Raw genomic sequence first — 13,907 nt, 5'->3', positions numbered from 1 at the left:
ATTATGTGCATAATCATAACAGCTTTTCATCTTCTTCCTTCTCAGCAAGTTCTCTGTCGAGCGTCTCAGCAAGTTCTCTATCGAGGGCCTCGTTGATCTGCTGAGGAGTAGGCGAAGGTGGCCCGTCGTCGTCAAGCCGCGAGGTGCGGCGGTGCAAAAGATCGCAAAGTGCGCTGTTGGGGTTGGCGTAGAGATCGCGGAACTTGCCATGTTCAAGAACACGGCCCTCTCCAAGAACAATTACCTCTTCAGACTGAGCAATAGTAGATAGTCTGTGCGCAATCGAAATGGTCGTCGAGGACGACGCAATCAAGTTCTGCAGCGCCTCGTTGACGAGTCTTTCAGATTCTGTGTCTAAAGCGGAAGTTGCTTCATCAAGCACCAAAATGGCCGGCTTGGAAATTAAAGCTCGGGCAATCGCAATGCGTTGTTTCTGGCCTCCGCTCAACTGAGTACCTCGGGGTCCAACCGCCGTTTCAATTCCATCAGGAAAATCAGCTAAAAATGTACAATTGGCTAACCGTGCGGCCTCATAGACATCTTCTTTAGTGGCTTCGGGCTTGGCGTACCAAATGTTTTCAGCAACTGTTGCATTAAAAAGTACAGGCTCTTGGGACACGACACCAACGTGGCTCCTCAGAGAATAAGGGCTCATATCTGCAAGTTTTTGACCGCCGATGGAAATGAAACCGGACTGCGGGTCGTAAAACCTCAGCAGCATCGAAGTAATGGTGGATTTGCCTCCGCCAGAGGGCCCAACAAAACACACGTTGCTGCCCCCCTTGATGGTAAAGTTAAGATCATTGAATATTTTGACAGCCGGTCGGGTGGGGTATGCAAATCCGACATGATCGAACGTGATGTCTCCGTATGGAGATTTTACCAGTTCGCCTTTTGTGGAGGAGATCAGTGGTTTACGGTCTTCAATTTCAAATAATCGAGAGGCAGCACCCGCACCTTTCATGAGTTCAGAATAAAAGTTTCCTAAGCCAGAAACAGAGCTACCAGCGTATGCTGTATACATGATAAAGCTCGACAAAGCACCAAACGTCAGTGCTCCTGAAGATACCATGTTTGCACCCACTGCCAACAAGCCAATAATGACAATATTTCCCGTGAGACCCATAGTGCCATAGAAGACGCCCGAGGCACGAGCCTCCTGCATAGCGATTGAAAACACATTTCGAAGCTGATCGTTGTACAAATGAATCTCCTGACGCTCACCGCCAAACGATTGGGCAGTACGGACGTTGTTGAGACGTTCTTCACCTACCCGCGTCAACTGGCCCAGCGAATGCTGGAAATTTCGCGAGATTGTTCGCACTCGTCTACCATATAAGAACGTTCCGATCAAAACCGGTGGTAAGCAAATAGCAATGATTCCCGTGAGTTTCAAGGAGATATAGCTCATCATCGTAGCACCCATTACAGCGGCGATAAGCGAGCGCAGTCCATCCGCCATGTTCTGGGTAACGGCTCGAGAAACTACGTTGGCGTCGGTGCCCAGACGAGAAATAAGATCACCAGTTCGATTTGCATCAAAAAACTCTGCGTCTTGTTTGACAATGTTCCGGAACGTATGGCTCCGCAGCTTGCAAACTATCCGCTCTCCGATGCCTCTCATGGTGATGATCCGGAAATAAGTGGCAAAGGCACCAACAACGAAAACACCAGCTGTAGCGGCCAAAAAGGAATTCATAGGAACCCCAAGCACAACTTTCTCTTGGCTATCGTCGTTGACTGCGTCCAGAATTTTACCGATAACAAACGGCAGACTCAGAGATATGCCAGATGTGAAAATTAGCAGAAGAAACGCAATTGACAGCGCACCTTTCTCTTTCCGAGCTAGATCGAACAGCCTTGAAAATTCCTTGGACTCGTTTTTCTGATTCGAAGGCTGTAGTTTAGCTCGTAAATCGATCTTTTGCGCCGCCACTGCCCGTTCACTTGGCTGGAACGCATTGTTCCAACGCGGGAAACCGGCAGTAAACAGTCTGGTTTGTGCAAAGGCAAAAGTCGGCTGGATCCTCATGGTCGAAGCAATTCGAGGAGCTAGCAAGGAGCGGCCGCAGAGCGACCTCCCCATTAACCTGGCTTTGAACATCGGGTAAGTCAGCGAAGGGTGAGCCGGCTGCCGTTAAGATAGCGATCGTTAGAGCTAACCCCGGCTGAAATATGACTCTGGTTTACTGAGGATACACCATAGGCAAGAACGTTGCGATCTAAAAAGGGTTTTAAGTCTTCATCTAAATACTGGACATAGAGACCACCGGAGGCAGGCTCGTTCACAAACGAGTCAGAACAACGTGTTTATTTGTTGGCAGAGACCTTGAGAGGCTCGGGCTCGGACTGCTTGCCATTATCCCACTTGGCGAAACGGACCTCCAGAGTATCCTGACGGACAGCAGCGGCACGCTTGTCCTCCTTGAGGGCCTGACGGAGAATACGGCCAGCAATAGCGGCGTAGCGGTTGAAGCTGATTGTTAGTTTCCATTTACTCGATAAAGAACCGGGTATATACGTACCTCATGTTGGCGGGCTTGGGCATTTTGGATGAAGAATAGTTAGGTAAACGACCAATCACTTGTCATCTCGGGTTTCACCCTAAACCTGAAATCTTTCCAACTCGAAGAGCTCGGGCGGTTGAGCTGAAGATGGTGTGAATTCGACAGAGCGAGGTGTGATTTGGCAGTTTCCGCTCGTGATGACAGTGTGCCTGTCGTTTGCATGCAGATGTGCCGTATCGAGTTATACACTGCCAAAACTAGCCAACCGTTGAGCCACACCCGGCGACAACTAACGAGCGGCCTATATATTGCGTCAAGCACCGTAAAGTATCCAGATAAATGTACTATTTAAATCAAGCACTCTTCACCCAGGCAGCATCAGAAAATCGTAGTATCGCTGACCCCAAGTGTTCGAGCTCCTGCCCTAACTAAGCACTATACCATGTCCCTGCTGGATCACTACTGGACTCTGGCCAGCGACGATCCTTCGCAGCGTATAGAGGCTGCTGAAGCTCTGATCAAGGGGCTTCTGGATGCCGATTCTGAGAGTGATTGGGACTACGCGTTGAACCGGTTGATCACTGGTTTGTCTTCTACTCGCGGATCAGCCCGCCTTGGTTTTTCCATGGCACTAGCAGAGGTTCTCAACACCCGCAAATCCCATATTCCTATTTCAGAATACCTCGAGAAAACTTCAAAAGCTTTTGTCGTCACTGGTAGCATGAAGGGTGCCGAGGAAAGAGGACTGTTGTTTGGTAAACTTTTCGCGCTTCAGACGCTCGCTAAATCGCCCCTGTGGGAAAAGGCGTCACTACAAGACTTCAATGAGTTTGTTAATATGGCCTTGGCTCTTAGCTTGAAAAAGGTCTGGCTGCGTGAACCAGTTTTTTACGCGATTTGTGAGCTTGTTCAATCTCTGCAGGGCACGTTTAATTTTGATCGCGACGAAGCTCTCGAGTTTCTGTTCAAAAAGATCCATGAAAAAAACCTTACTGCTACTTGTGAGGGTATCGCCATTGCTCTGTCTGTATCTGCTGAAGAGCGATCAAAGTTCAACGATCTGGGCGAATGGAAAACCGGAAACCCTTTGGCCAAGGGCAACCTGGCAGATCTCGCCCGTATCCTGAAAGATCTACCGGTAAGCACCAGCGACTCTCAGCGTAGTAACTGGAAACCAAGTGTTCATTTTGTCTGGCATTTCTTGCTCAAGGAGTTTTCTCAAGCTGCCACCCCTAATGATGAAGGTCCGCCTCGTAAAAAGCACAAGAAAGATAAGAAGGATAAAAAAGGGAAGAAGGCAACCAAACAAGATGATGGTGTCATTGGTCTGGCTGAATTTTGGCGTGCTACCATTGACGATGGATTTTTCGCAAACTCTGCATCTCCGGAGCGAAAGATGTGGGGGTTTGAGATTTTCATCTTGGCAGTACCTCAGCAGGACAATGTGGCTGCGCTATTGACTCCGAATCTGACCCGATCACTAGCCAATCAGTTGGCCCAAAGCGATAGGTATCTCCACAAGATGGCCAAGCGTGTTGTCTCGGTTTTAATGGACATTAGTCGCTCTCAGCACACTAAGGCCGCTGCTATTGTAGAAACTTTGCTCTCTCACATGGAACACTTTGATCGTATTTCAAAATCAGCTCTTATTCATGACCTTATCCCCTTAGCCGCAGATCAAAATCGTCTCACCGCCATGTTTTTGAAGACGTTCAAGGAGAATAAGGAACAGCAGCCTAAAGCCCAGTCTGCACTAGACAGTATTATTCACATGATCAAGTCAAGTAAAAATGCGGATGATATTGCCTGGATCCGAGGTGTTTTAGATGAACTTGTTCCTATTGCCTATTTTGAGTCTGATTTACCTGAGAGCATGGTGGAAATGGTTCAACAGAGGATTACCTCCATCTTGTCTCATACTTTGGGGAGGATGATTGCACCAACCGGCTCTTGGCCCTACGAGGTTCTTAAAATCATTCTTGATTTGCAAAAGCGTGGCCGAGATACTCGTGTGACGTTTGAGGGAGAGATTCTGAAAACCAAACTCAAGGCGGAAGCCACTGTTGAGAAAATTCACAAGAAGCGAGTTTCATCTCCTCATGTGGATTCTCCGCAACTTCAAGCTTTCGAGTTGCTGTTTTCAATGGTGCTACTGCAGCTTTACTCCTCCAATACGGAGGCAGTCGCTTTGCTCGACGAGCTCCAGATGGTATATTCAAAGTTCGCCGGTCGCGAGCAGGTAGACGATGACGATGAGAGTTACGATGCGAGTCAGGTTCTTACTGAGGTTATTATTAGTTTCCTAGCTCAGCAGTCTGCGCTGCTGCGAAAGCTTTCCGAAGAGGTTTGGGCTTCATTCACAAACCAAATCACCACGGGTTCCTTGCAACTCTTGTACAACATTTTGAGTGCCCGCGAGAGTCTTGAAGGTCAGGAGGAGTTGTTCGACATCGAAGACGACGAGGTAGAAGCTGAGGGTGATGACGAGGGCGAAGAAGAAGACATGGAGGAGGAGGAGGAGGAGGAAGAAGACGAGGCCAGTGATTCGGAATCAGAAAGTGACGACGACGAAAGCGAAGGCGAAACCCCTGACGAAGAGAACGCCGTCGATGCTGAGGCCGAGAGAGCGCTTGCCCAAACTTTGGGTGTGAATCCTGATAATGACGACGATGACGAAGAAGAAGAAGATTCGATGGATGATGAACAAATGATCGCGTTAGACGGCCAGCTTGCGGCAATTTTCAAAGACAGACAAAAGCAGTTGAGTAAGTCCAAGGTACGCAAGCAGGAGGTGCAGAAAGCAAAACAGAATGTCACCTATCTCAAAAGTAGAGTTTTGGACTTGCTGGACATCTACGTGAGAAAGCAACCTACTAATCTGGATGGATTGAGCATGGCAATTCCGATCCTTGAAATGATTCGTACCACCAATGACCGACAAATTGGAGATAAGGCTCGAGAGTTTCTGAAAACCAAACTTTGTCGCAAAACTAATTATACACTAGACGGTGAAGAGGATTTGGAACTAGCCATCACTATTTTGCAAAGCGTGCTTGAAGAAGCTGCTGCGTCCACCTCAAAGGCCCATGGATTGGCCGCCAACCAGGTAGGTGTTTTGGTAACCAAGTTGCTTGTTTCATACGATGCTGGTCTTATAGAGATCGTGACTGCACAGTATATGCGTGCGCTGAATGAGTGGTTCAAGTCGCCCAAAAACCAGACCACACCAAACATGTTTATCGACATGATTAATTATCTTGCAAGCAAAAGAGGGAATTAAGCCACCACTTGGTTTAGAATCTATAAATTAGAGGACTTTTTTTTTCTAGATCACGTCGACACGTCTCGTAAAAACCTGTACAATAAGTACAAAGCTAATGTGTTTTCCTCAGGTGCACCGCTCAAAGCTAGCGTATCATCGTCAACAGTTTCAACTTTGACTTTTGTCACCCTTCTTATATTATCAATGAGAGTCTCAACAGCTTCCGAGCGAGCATTTTTAACTGGCACACACTGCCTAAGCTGTTCTTTGTGGGATTCACGTGCCACCTCATAAGCAGTGAGAAGTGCTGGTGGTACATTATTTGACAATAAAGGCAGTTGAAGCTTTTCTTGTGGCTTTGATGGGGGCTCTTCGACTTTCTGCTCCTTTTTTACTTGCGATCTCATGCCATCGTTGGATCTTCTTGGGGCTAAATCGCCCATTGAGGGGCGCTTTGGGATAGTTCGTTCTCGGGAAGACTGTGGGTCACGGATATCGATTTCCACACCAGGTGCCGGTTCAAACGGAGTAGATGTAGTTTTTCGCTGGGGATCCCTTAGATACGCCACGCCGAGGTGGTAAACAGCGATATGTAACGAGTCGGCAACCCCGGCGATGTAAACCAGACGGTCATCAGAATTGGGCAGCTTATTGTGGTCGGCACTAAGATGAGCGGCTGATTGGCGTTCAATTTCCTTGAAATGAGCCATTCGCGAGCCAATCAAGCGACCCATCATGGCATGGGGGATCAAAACGAGCAGGGTGTAAGGCTTGGAGTGAGAGTTACTGGCATCTTCAGGCTCTTCCAAAATTACGCGCGTGATCAACCCGACAAATTTTGCTACGCTCTCCGGAGTGCCTACTGCGTGCATAACGCGGTACTCGGTGTTAGCTGGACGGGAGATCCATGCTTCAAGGGAGCTCTTCCGCTGGGCGGCTCGTTCCTTGAGCTCCTGAAGTCGACGCGCTCCGTGGCCAAGAATTCGCGAGCAGTATTGAGACCTGACGAGAAATCTCAAGTGGAAACGCTCTCTGGGGTTGTCATCTTCCATTACGCTCTGCTTTCGAGACAGCAGGCCCGGGCCCTCGCTATAAGCGCGTTTCCTGGAACCGCTCTCACTCGAGCTACTTTCTGAGGAATTAGGGGACCCGGACAGACTGTGAGAAGAGTCGGACGGCTGGTTGTCGTGGGGGCTAGCTGCATCTTGTGTCATTTGAGGATCGATGCGAAGGACACTGAGTGGAACCTGAGCAGTCGAGAGGGATAAGGGAGGAGACGAGAAACAACAAGAAACCGTGGAGTTGGTGGGCTCTACACACGTGACAGATTGTGCTCGTCGATAAATAGTCTACAGTGAAAAGCCGTCAAAGATCAAAGGCTATGAGTCGCAGTAGTGTTCAGGAAGACTAAGCAGGAAGATCTGTTGAAACGAGGTTTATACCAATTTAACGATGTTTGGGACGGGGTAAATTGGGTTTTTGTGCATAAACTAAAAACTACAGACAGCCAATTGGACAGTGCTAGGGGGCCGCTTCTCCACGGCGGCTAGGGCAAAACCCATAAACCTTCCGAACTAATTTTGACTACGGCTGTGCCTTATGCAGCCTATGCTCTCGTAAGACGCATTCTGCAGTCACTCGGCCTAAACAAGCAGAACAACGTGTGGGTTGCAATTCCACGGAAGATATGCTTAAAAATTAAAAACAGCCTAGCGGCGATGAGAACAGGGAGTGGGAAATATCTTTATCGCACAGAGCAGAGAATACCGTGTTTGGCAATCGCCCCAATCTGAGCTGTTTCTGAGTCTTTGGAGCGGCTCAGTCGGCTGTGAACCCCCCAAGAGGACCCCGGGGCCAGCTTACGGAGCAACTGACACTACTGACAGATCTGCATGCTCACGAGACAGGACGTGGGCCTTCACTGGGTTATGTAACCGGCGAAAGTTAGTAAGGGAAATAATTACCCGCCGCCTGTTTTCACCGTCCTGAATGAATCATAAAAGCGATTCGGAGATAGACGATAAAGACTATCGCGAAAGCGAAGACGAGGATTTCAACCCCGATACCGTAGCACTAAATGATAGCGAAGGCGATAGTGATGACGACGAGGATAAAAGCGAGCCCATTCCTTCGTACGCCAGCATCGAGGGTTCTGGGCTGGTAAAGACGCGCTCGCAGCGTCTGAAGGAGGAGCCCGAGGTGGTGAACCGCGTGAAGGGCGAGACTACGGTAGACGTGAATGCCTTGTGGGCCGAAATGAACACACCCACCCAGTCTGCGGGCACGCCAACCACCGACAAGCCAGAAGCTGATCCCAAGCCTGAGCTGAAGCAAGAGTCGGTGGAGATCACCCGGACGTTCAAGTTTGCTGGCAAAGTTACCACCGAGACCAAAACGGTTCTCAAATCCAGTGCGGAGGGCCGCGCCTATTTGCAAGAACAAAAAGCGGACCCAACGTCCACGCCTTCCTCAGGATCCAACAGCTCGTCGACACCGCCACCAAAGAAGCGGCTGGGCCCCGCAAAACGAAAGCTCACGCTGCAGCAGGAATATGAAGCCGGCAAAGCTAAGAAAATCAATACCCTCCAAAAGAGTCAGCTGGACTGGCTCAATTTTGTCGATAAAGAGGGCATCCAGGACGATCTCAAGAAACACAATAAGGACGGTTACCTTGAAAAGCAAGGATTTTTGGCCCGAGTCGAGCATAACGTCGACCAGGATATACGTAGCCACCACCAAGCTCAGAATCAACGGCGGTTGTAAATAGAAAAAAATGCTAATGTTTTTTAATGCCTAATTACTTTTTAATTACAGTGGAAACCAAGCTCAGGACGCTGATGATACTCTCGCCCAAGACCAGGCCGCTGGAGAGAATAACCAGATGAGGCGATTCCTTGATGTTGTCGCCCTCGCTGAAGTGGAAAATCAGGCCGCCAACAAACCGAGCCAGAGTGAAGCTTGGTACGTTATACATACCAATGCCAATTGCCACACCTGAAGGAATCCACGGGGATTTGATCCTGAGCTTTAGTAGAGCCAAGCACATGGATATAAGACCGAGGACAAGAGCGAACGACGCAGCGTGATTGGGGAGCCCCTTTCCAACAACAAGACGAGCACAGTCGGTCCAGATGAATGCAGCGGGAATTCTGAACTCTTTGCCGGGAATACGGTATGCAGATGAGTATAGTTTGTAAACCAACGGGGACAGCACTATTGACCACAGCGTGCCGATGGTGATGCCAATGGTTTGGGCACTTGCAGAGGCCCCCAAAAGCCAACCAGTTTTGAACTCCTGCATCAGCTCTCCAGCCTGCTGAGCACCTGCTTCACTTACGGCGCCGGCAAGTATATTCCCCAGAACCGCGTATTTATGGTTGCGGAATAAAACACCAAATAGAAGCTGGCTAAGCTTGGCTATCGAAGAAACTGGGTTCAAGTCTGTATCACCGAGGGCCCGCACAGCAAGGAGCGAGAAAAAAGGAGCAATTACCACGGCTAGAATAAGGGTGGAAATGTGCTGCGACTGAAATACGAGCTTGTTGAGAAGCACGCAGATTGTGGAAGCGACAAGCAAGCCAATGAGGGCAATCTTCCGTTCATTGGGGTCACTTTCCACATCAGCATTTGGTTTTTGAACATCCACTCCACTTGAGGGCGTCGAAGCGGACTCGTTGTCGGCATAATCGGTTAGTCGAGTGAGCTCTTCCGAATCAACGGTTGGAGTACGCTGTGCCTGCACAGCTTCAATAATCATTCTGATCATCATATCTCCAAGCGAAACGAACGTGTCGGCCACCATGATTGCGATCGCTACCCACATGATCCAGCCCTGTGCACCGTCGGTCCAGTTGTCGACATCGCCCGGTGCCCATCCTTTTGCTTTGGACAACGGTCCTAGTATGGCCCAGCCCAGAATCGAGCCTAATAACATCGAGCTGGTGGTTGGCAATCCCATAATAATGCCCTGGCCAACATATGCCGGGGAAATGTCTAGTTTCCAGTTCCACCCCGCAGCCACCGGACCAAACATTGGCAAACCTTTGAGTATAGGTACAAACAACGATATCAGAGATACAGCTGCCGACAGTCCGAACATTGATGCCATAGTTTTAATGCTCTTTTTGTATTCTGTAGGATCACTGGGCTGGGGGTTTTCAGGCTCCCGGTCCAGCTGGTTGGAGCAGTCAATTGCCGGCAAGGGCTTTGCATGAAGAACACCAATCAATGACGCCGTGGCAATGCCACTGGGAAACTTGAGTTTCTGTGCAAGCACAATAGTTTTGCGCAAAAGCATGGCAGTAAATATGCCAAGAAACGCACATCCGAAAGACCAGACCAAGAGCTGCGGCACCGACAGCAGGGTCTGACCCTCATTGCGGTTGATGAGCTTTTCGATTGCAGGAATCGCACCGACAAACCCAAAAGATAACGGCCCACTGCCGACGGCGACGGCGACGCTTTGTATATAGACATGCTCCTGCGGGTTGAGCGGCCATCTAATGGCCCTATACCATGCGAACCCCAAAAGCGCCGCGGGCATAGACATCATAGAGACCCAACCAGTTTGCAGCCCGAACTGGAAATTGGCACATAGAATCAGAGTGCCAATCACCAGACCAATTAAGGTTGCCATTGGAGTAACCTGGGTCATGGCAGTTTACTAACCTCAGTCAGTCAGTTGACCTAATCAGATTCCACAATGTGATTCTTGCGTTTCAAGTAAGGTTTGGAGCAGTGTGAGGTTGTAATCAAGGTCCATAATTACATATTATGAAGCCGGAGGCGGGGTCGACGAAGACAGCCAAAGGATGGGTCATACAGGAATATGTTTTACCCGAAAGGCCAGTTTGGGGTGGTGGCAGGTTTCTTTGTGAAACAAGATGACAAGACAGTGCCAAAACGGTAAGGCAAGACCCATTGATGCAGAGATCTTGCAGCACACTGCATACCAACTATATTTAGTGAGTAACAAGTTTTTTCTATATATCGAAGCGACGCCAAGCGGAAGTACAAGTTCTGAAACCAGACCGCTTCTACCAGAAATGCACTACCGGCCAACGATTTCCGTCTCAGGACAGCATGCTACTATTGACAGCGAGCTACTAAAACCATATGAACAGTCCTTGTCAGGCGGGACAGTTCGGCGGCTTGTGTTCTCGTTTGCACTTGTCGGTTTGATTTCCGTCGGTTTATTCTACATTCTACTGGGCGTTTCGGTGCTATTAGCGAAGTTCGTACGACTGTTCCGCCGAAAGGAGTCAAAGCCTATCTCCCTGGCCTGAGCTTCCCGAAAATATTAAGGCTACTTAATTTACCGCACTCATACCCCCGGCGTCTCTGTCCCACATGACGCCTATTTGCGTTCCTTATTTATTTTTGCTTGTAGTCTGTAGCTTTACTCATCATGTGGAGATTCGCGCGTCAACTTGTGAAGCAGGCTGAAGATATTATTGCGCCCGAGTTCCAGGAAAACGGCCCTGTATACGGGTTCCGTGTTTTGCATGTCGAGCCCGACTCTGAGGCGAGCAGGGCCGGCATTGAGCCATTGTTTGATTTTTTGGTCGGAGTGAACGACAAACACCTCAGTGATTCGCGCCGTCACGAGCCTCAAGACAACGATAGCGTGCCGGTCGAGGAATTGAAGAAACTTCTTGGTGCAGAACCGTCTGCGATGCTCAGCATCTGGTCCATGAAGGGCAAAACCATCCGCCAGGTCCAAGTGCCCGTCAGACCCCAAGAGACTGGCTTCGGGCTTGGTTTGACCATGCAATGGACTCCCCTCAAGGTAGGTGACCATGTGTGGCATATTTTAAATGTATCGAACGGAAGTCCTGCCGATGAAGCTGGTCTCATTGGTGAAAAGGACTACGTGGTCGGTGCCGAGCAGGGATTATTAGAAGAGGGAGGTGAAAGTCTGCTGGCAAGGGTGGCTAGCCGATATGCAGAAGATGAGAAACACCAAGGGTTCGAGGTTTATGTTTACAACAGTGACTTTGACAACCTCAGACCGGTCAGGATTGTTCCTCGATTTGATCCAAAGGGCCAGCGGCTGCTTGGCTGCTCGGTCGGCTATGGATACCTGCACCGACTCCCGACAGGGTCAGGCGTACCGTCTCTTCCTGAACGCAGTGATGATACGTTTGTTCCTGCCGCACCACCAAGCATCGATCTGGCGGCAAACGTCAGCTCTTCCCACCATCACCGCCCGCGACCCGTCCATCATCACGGTCAGGATCAGGATTTGAGCGCGTATTTTGAGGAACAAACCACTAAAAGCCACCAAGTAGACGGTTACAACCCGTCCAACAAGGCTGCGGCAACAGCATCCGCAGATGTATTACCACCCCCACAATTGCATTCATAGGTTTATTATAAAAACTATTTGGTTTTTTTTCGTTCAAGGTAGTGTTGCAGGTTTTTTTACAACTCGTCGTGCTTGCCGCTGTCAGACTCGGACTCGAACTCGACGTCGGCGTCGGAGAGTTTCTCGAGCAACTCGGCAACGTTGATGTCGGAAGTGCTGTGAGTCTTGATGAACTCGGCCATGTCCTCCAAGGTGCGGGTACCCTCGTACAAAATGGGCTCCTTCTCGCCAGCGCGGAAGAAATAGATGGTGGGGTAGCTGCGGATCGGCAAGGGAACGTCGTTCTCGGTGTGGTCGAGCTTGGCAATCACGACATTGGAATCAGCAAAGGCCAGTCCAAGCTGGTCGTAGACGGGTGACATTTTCTTGCAGTAACCGCACCACGGGGCGTAAAACTCGACCAGAGCGTCCTTCTTGCCCTTTGTGACAACCGACTCGAACTCGTCGCCAACAAGAATGTAGACGGGGCCATCCTGGGACTCGGGAACGGGGGCAGACTTGAGCTTGGGCTTAAGCTCGCCGGCGACAAACTTCTTGAGGTAAGAAGCAACAGAGGCCTTGGTGAGCTTGTTGGTCTGGTCATGGGGGAACTTGAGGTTGGCCGCCATGTCATGGATGATCATGGCAGGGAACTTGTCCTCGAGACCGAGAATCTCAACATGGCCCTTATAGGCGGTGCCGTTAAGCCAAGCAGCATTGATAACGCCCTTGGTGGTCTTGAGCATAGGAGCGAGGTAGTCACCGACCTCCTTGAGCTCGGCTTCACTGGTGACGAAAACGTACAAGAGAGGAAGGCCAGACTCTGCGTAAGCCTGGAAATTATGAGGGGTCAGCTCAGTGAATGCAGCAAAAGCCTCAGAGTTCAGGAACTTGTCAACATCCTCGGCAGAGAAGTCACCGTCGTAAACAGCAGGCTCCTCACCCTTCTTGAACATAACCAAACCAGGGACCTTGGCACCGTACTTGGAGGCGAGCTTCTTGTCATCAGAGACACCAGCACGGAGACGCTCACGGTAGGTCTCGGCAGCGTCCTTGAACAGATCCTTCTTGTCCTGGCTCTTCTTGTCGAAGAAGGCCAATGCAACGTAGTCGCTGCTGTCAACAACTTCGTCAAGGTTCTTGGAGGTGATGTCAGTGAGCAGAGGAGTGTTCTGGCGACGCATGGCGCTCACAATAGAGTCAACCTGGCGACCACCTCGGAAGTCACTGTTGCTTTCGCCACGGAAAACCTTGAGTGTGGGGTATCCGGCAATGTTGTAATTGGCACAAAGAGCCTGATTCTCGGTACAATCAACCTTGGCGAGAACAATAGACTCATCCTTAAGAGTGGTGGCAGCCTTCTCGTACTCGGGAGCAAGGTTCTTGCAGTGGCCGCACCAGGGGGCGTAGAACTCGACCAACACCAGGGGGTTCTCGGCAAGCACAGACTCAAAGTTCTCGCTGTTCAGAACAAGAACATCGCTGGCGTCAGCAGAAGCCCCAGCAGCACGCACAGTACTGGCAAACAGTGCTACAGCAAAATTGGTCCACTTCATTTTTTGATTTGTGCCAGGTTGTAATAAGCCAACTTTTGATTATGCCACGCGCGTATTATCCAAGCGTGCAGACTCTGATCCTCCTTCACCGACCGGGGTTAGGTCTCTTACTAAAAACGCCAGTTGACCCGGCAGTTTAGCGAAATGATTGTCAAAGAAAAGGCGCGGAGATTTAGGTTGCAGTGCGCTGGTCTGGTGGCTAATCGAGCACACACATGGGGGTTGGGTATATTTTC

The 13,907-nt window shown here is 49.9% G+C and overlaps 9 protein-coding genes across 9 annotated transcripts; 4 read left to right on the top strand and 5 right to left on the bottom strand.

Moving 5' to 3' along the window:
* Positions 1 to 13: 13 nt before the first annotated feature.
* Positions 14 to 2,104, bottom strand: B9G98_00176 (ATP-dependent permease MDL1, mitochondrial; the record flags this gene model as incomplete). The annotated part of the gene is made up of 1 exon (XM_024806734.1): positions 14 to 2,104. One exon carries the CDS (start codon positions 2,102 to 2,104, stop codon positions 14 to 16), a length of 2,091 nt encoding a protein of 696 aa, XP_024662502.1.
* Positions 2,105 to 2,310: 206 nt separating this feature from the next.
* On the bottom strand, positions 2,311 to 2,565 carry B9G98_00175 (hypothetical protein; the record flags this gene model as incomplete). The annotated part of the gene is made up of 2 exons (XM_024806733.1): positions 2,526 to 2,565; positions 2,311 to 2,497 (listed from the first exon to the last, which is right to left on the bottom strand). Exons 1-2 carry the CDS (start codon positions 2,546 to 2,548, stop codon positions 2,311 to 2,313), a joined length of 210 nt encoding a protein of 69 aa, XP_024662501.1. The 5' UTR covers positions 2,549 to 2,565.
* Positions 2,566 to 2,949: 384 nt separating this feature from the next.
* Positions 2,950 to 5,787, top strand: B9G98_00174 (DNA polymerase V; the record flags this gene model as incomplete). Its single annotated transcript, XM_024806732.1, has 1 exon — positions 2,950 to 5,787. The coding sequence occupies one exon, from the start codon at positions 2,950 to 2,952 to the stop codon at positions 5,785 to 5,787; it is 2,838 nt and encodes a 945-aa protein (XP_024662500.1).
* Positions 5,788 to 5,837: 50 nt separating this feature from the next.
* Positions 5,838 to 6,983, bottom strand: B9G98_00173 (PAB1-binding protein 2; the record flags this gene model as incomplete). The annotated part of the gene is made up of 1 exon (XM_024806731.1): positions 5,838 to 6,983. The coding sequence occupies one exon, from the start codon at positions 6,981 to 6,983 to the stop codon at positions 5,838 to 5,840; it is 1,146 nt and encodes a 381-aa protein (XP_024662499.1).
* Positions 6,984 to 7,758: 775 nt separating this feature from the next.
* Positions 7,759 to 8,532, top strand: B9G98_00172 (SWR1-complex protein 5; the record flags this gene model as incomplete). The annotated part of the gene is made up of 1 exon (XM_024806730.1): positions 7,759 to 8,532. The coding sequence occupies one exon, from the start codon at positions 7,759 to 7,761 to the stop codon at positions 8,530 to 8,532; it is 774 nt and encodes a 257-aa protein (XP_024662498.1).
* Positions 8,533 to 8,566: 34 nt separating this feature from the next.
* On the bottom strand, positions 8,567 to 10,423 carry B9G98_00171 (hypothetical protein; the record flags this gene model as incomplete). The annotated part of the gene is made up of 1 exon (XM_024806729.1): positions 8,567 to 10,423. One exon carries the CDS (start codon positions 10,421 to 10,423, stop codon positions 8,567 to 8,569), a length of 1,857 nt encoding a protein of 618 aa, XP_024662497.1.
* Positions 10,424 to 10,652: 229 nt separating this feature from the next.
* Positions 10,653 to 11,054, top strand: B9G98_00170 (hypothetical protein; the record flags this gene model as incomplete). The annotated part of the gene is made up of 1 exon (XM_024806728.1): positions 10,653 to 11,054. The coding sequence occupies one exon, from the start codon at positions 10,653 to 10,655 to the stop codon at positions 11,052 to 11,054; it is 402 nt and encodes a 133-aa protein (XP_024662496.1).
* A 122-nt stretch (positions 11,055 to 11,176) lies between these two features.
* On the top strand, positions 11,177 to 12,136 carry B9G98_00169 (Uncharacterized protein C1D4.02c; the record flags this gene model as incomplete). The annotated part of the gene is made up of 1 exon (XM_024806727.1): positions 11,177 to 12,136. One exon carries the CDS (start codon positions 11,177 to 11,179, stop codon positions 12,134 to 12,136), a length of 960 nt encoding a protein of 319 aa, XP_024662495.1.
* Positions 12,137 to 12,192: 56 nt separating this feature from the next.
* Positions 12,193 to 13,671, bottom strand: B9G98_00168 (Protein disulfide-isomerase; the record flags this gene model as incomplete). The annotated part of the gene is made up of 1 exon (XM_024806726.1): positions 12,193 to 13,671. One exon carries the CDS (start codon positions 13,669 to 13,671, stop codon positions 12,193 to 12,195), a length of 1,479 nt encoding a protein of 492 aa, XP_024662494.1.
* Positions 13,672 to 13,907: the final 236 nt, after the last annotated feature.

This window comes from Wickerhamiella sorbophila, assembly GCF_002251995.1.
Source record: "Wickerhamiella sorbophila strain DS02 chromosome Unknown contig1, whole genome shotgun sequence".
NCBI lineage: Eukaryota > Fungi > Ascomycota > Dipodascomycetes > Dipodascales > Trichomonascaceae > Wickerhamiella > Wickerhamiella sorbophila.
Note: the sequence above shows the minus strand (reverse complement) of the source record. Positions and strands in the feature narration are given on the sequence as shown.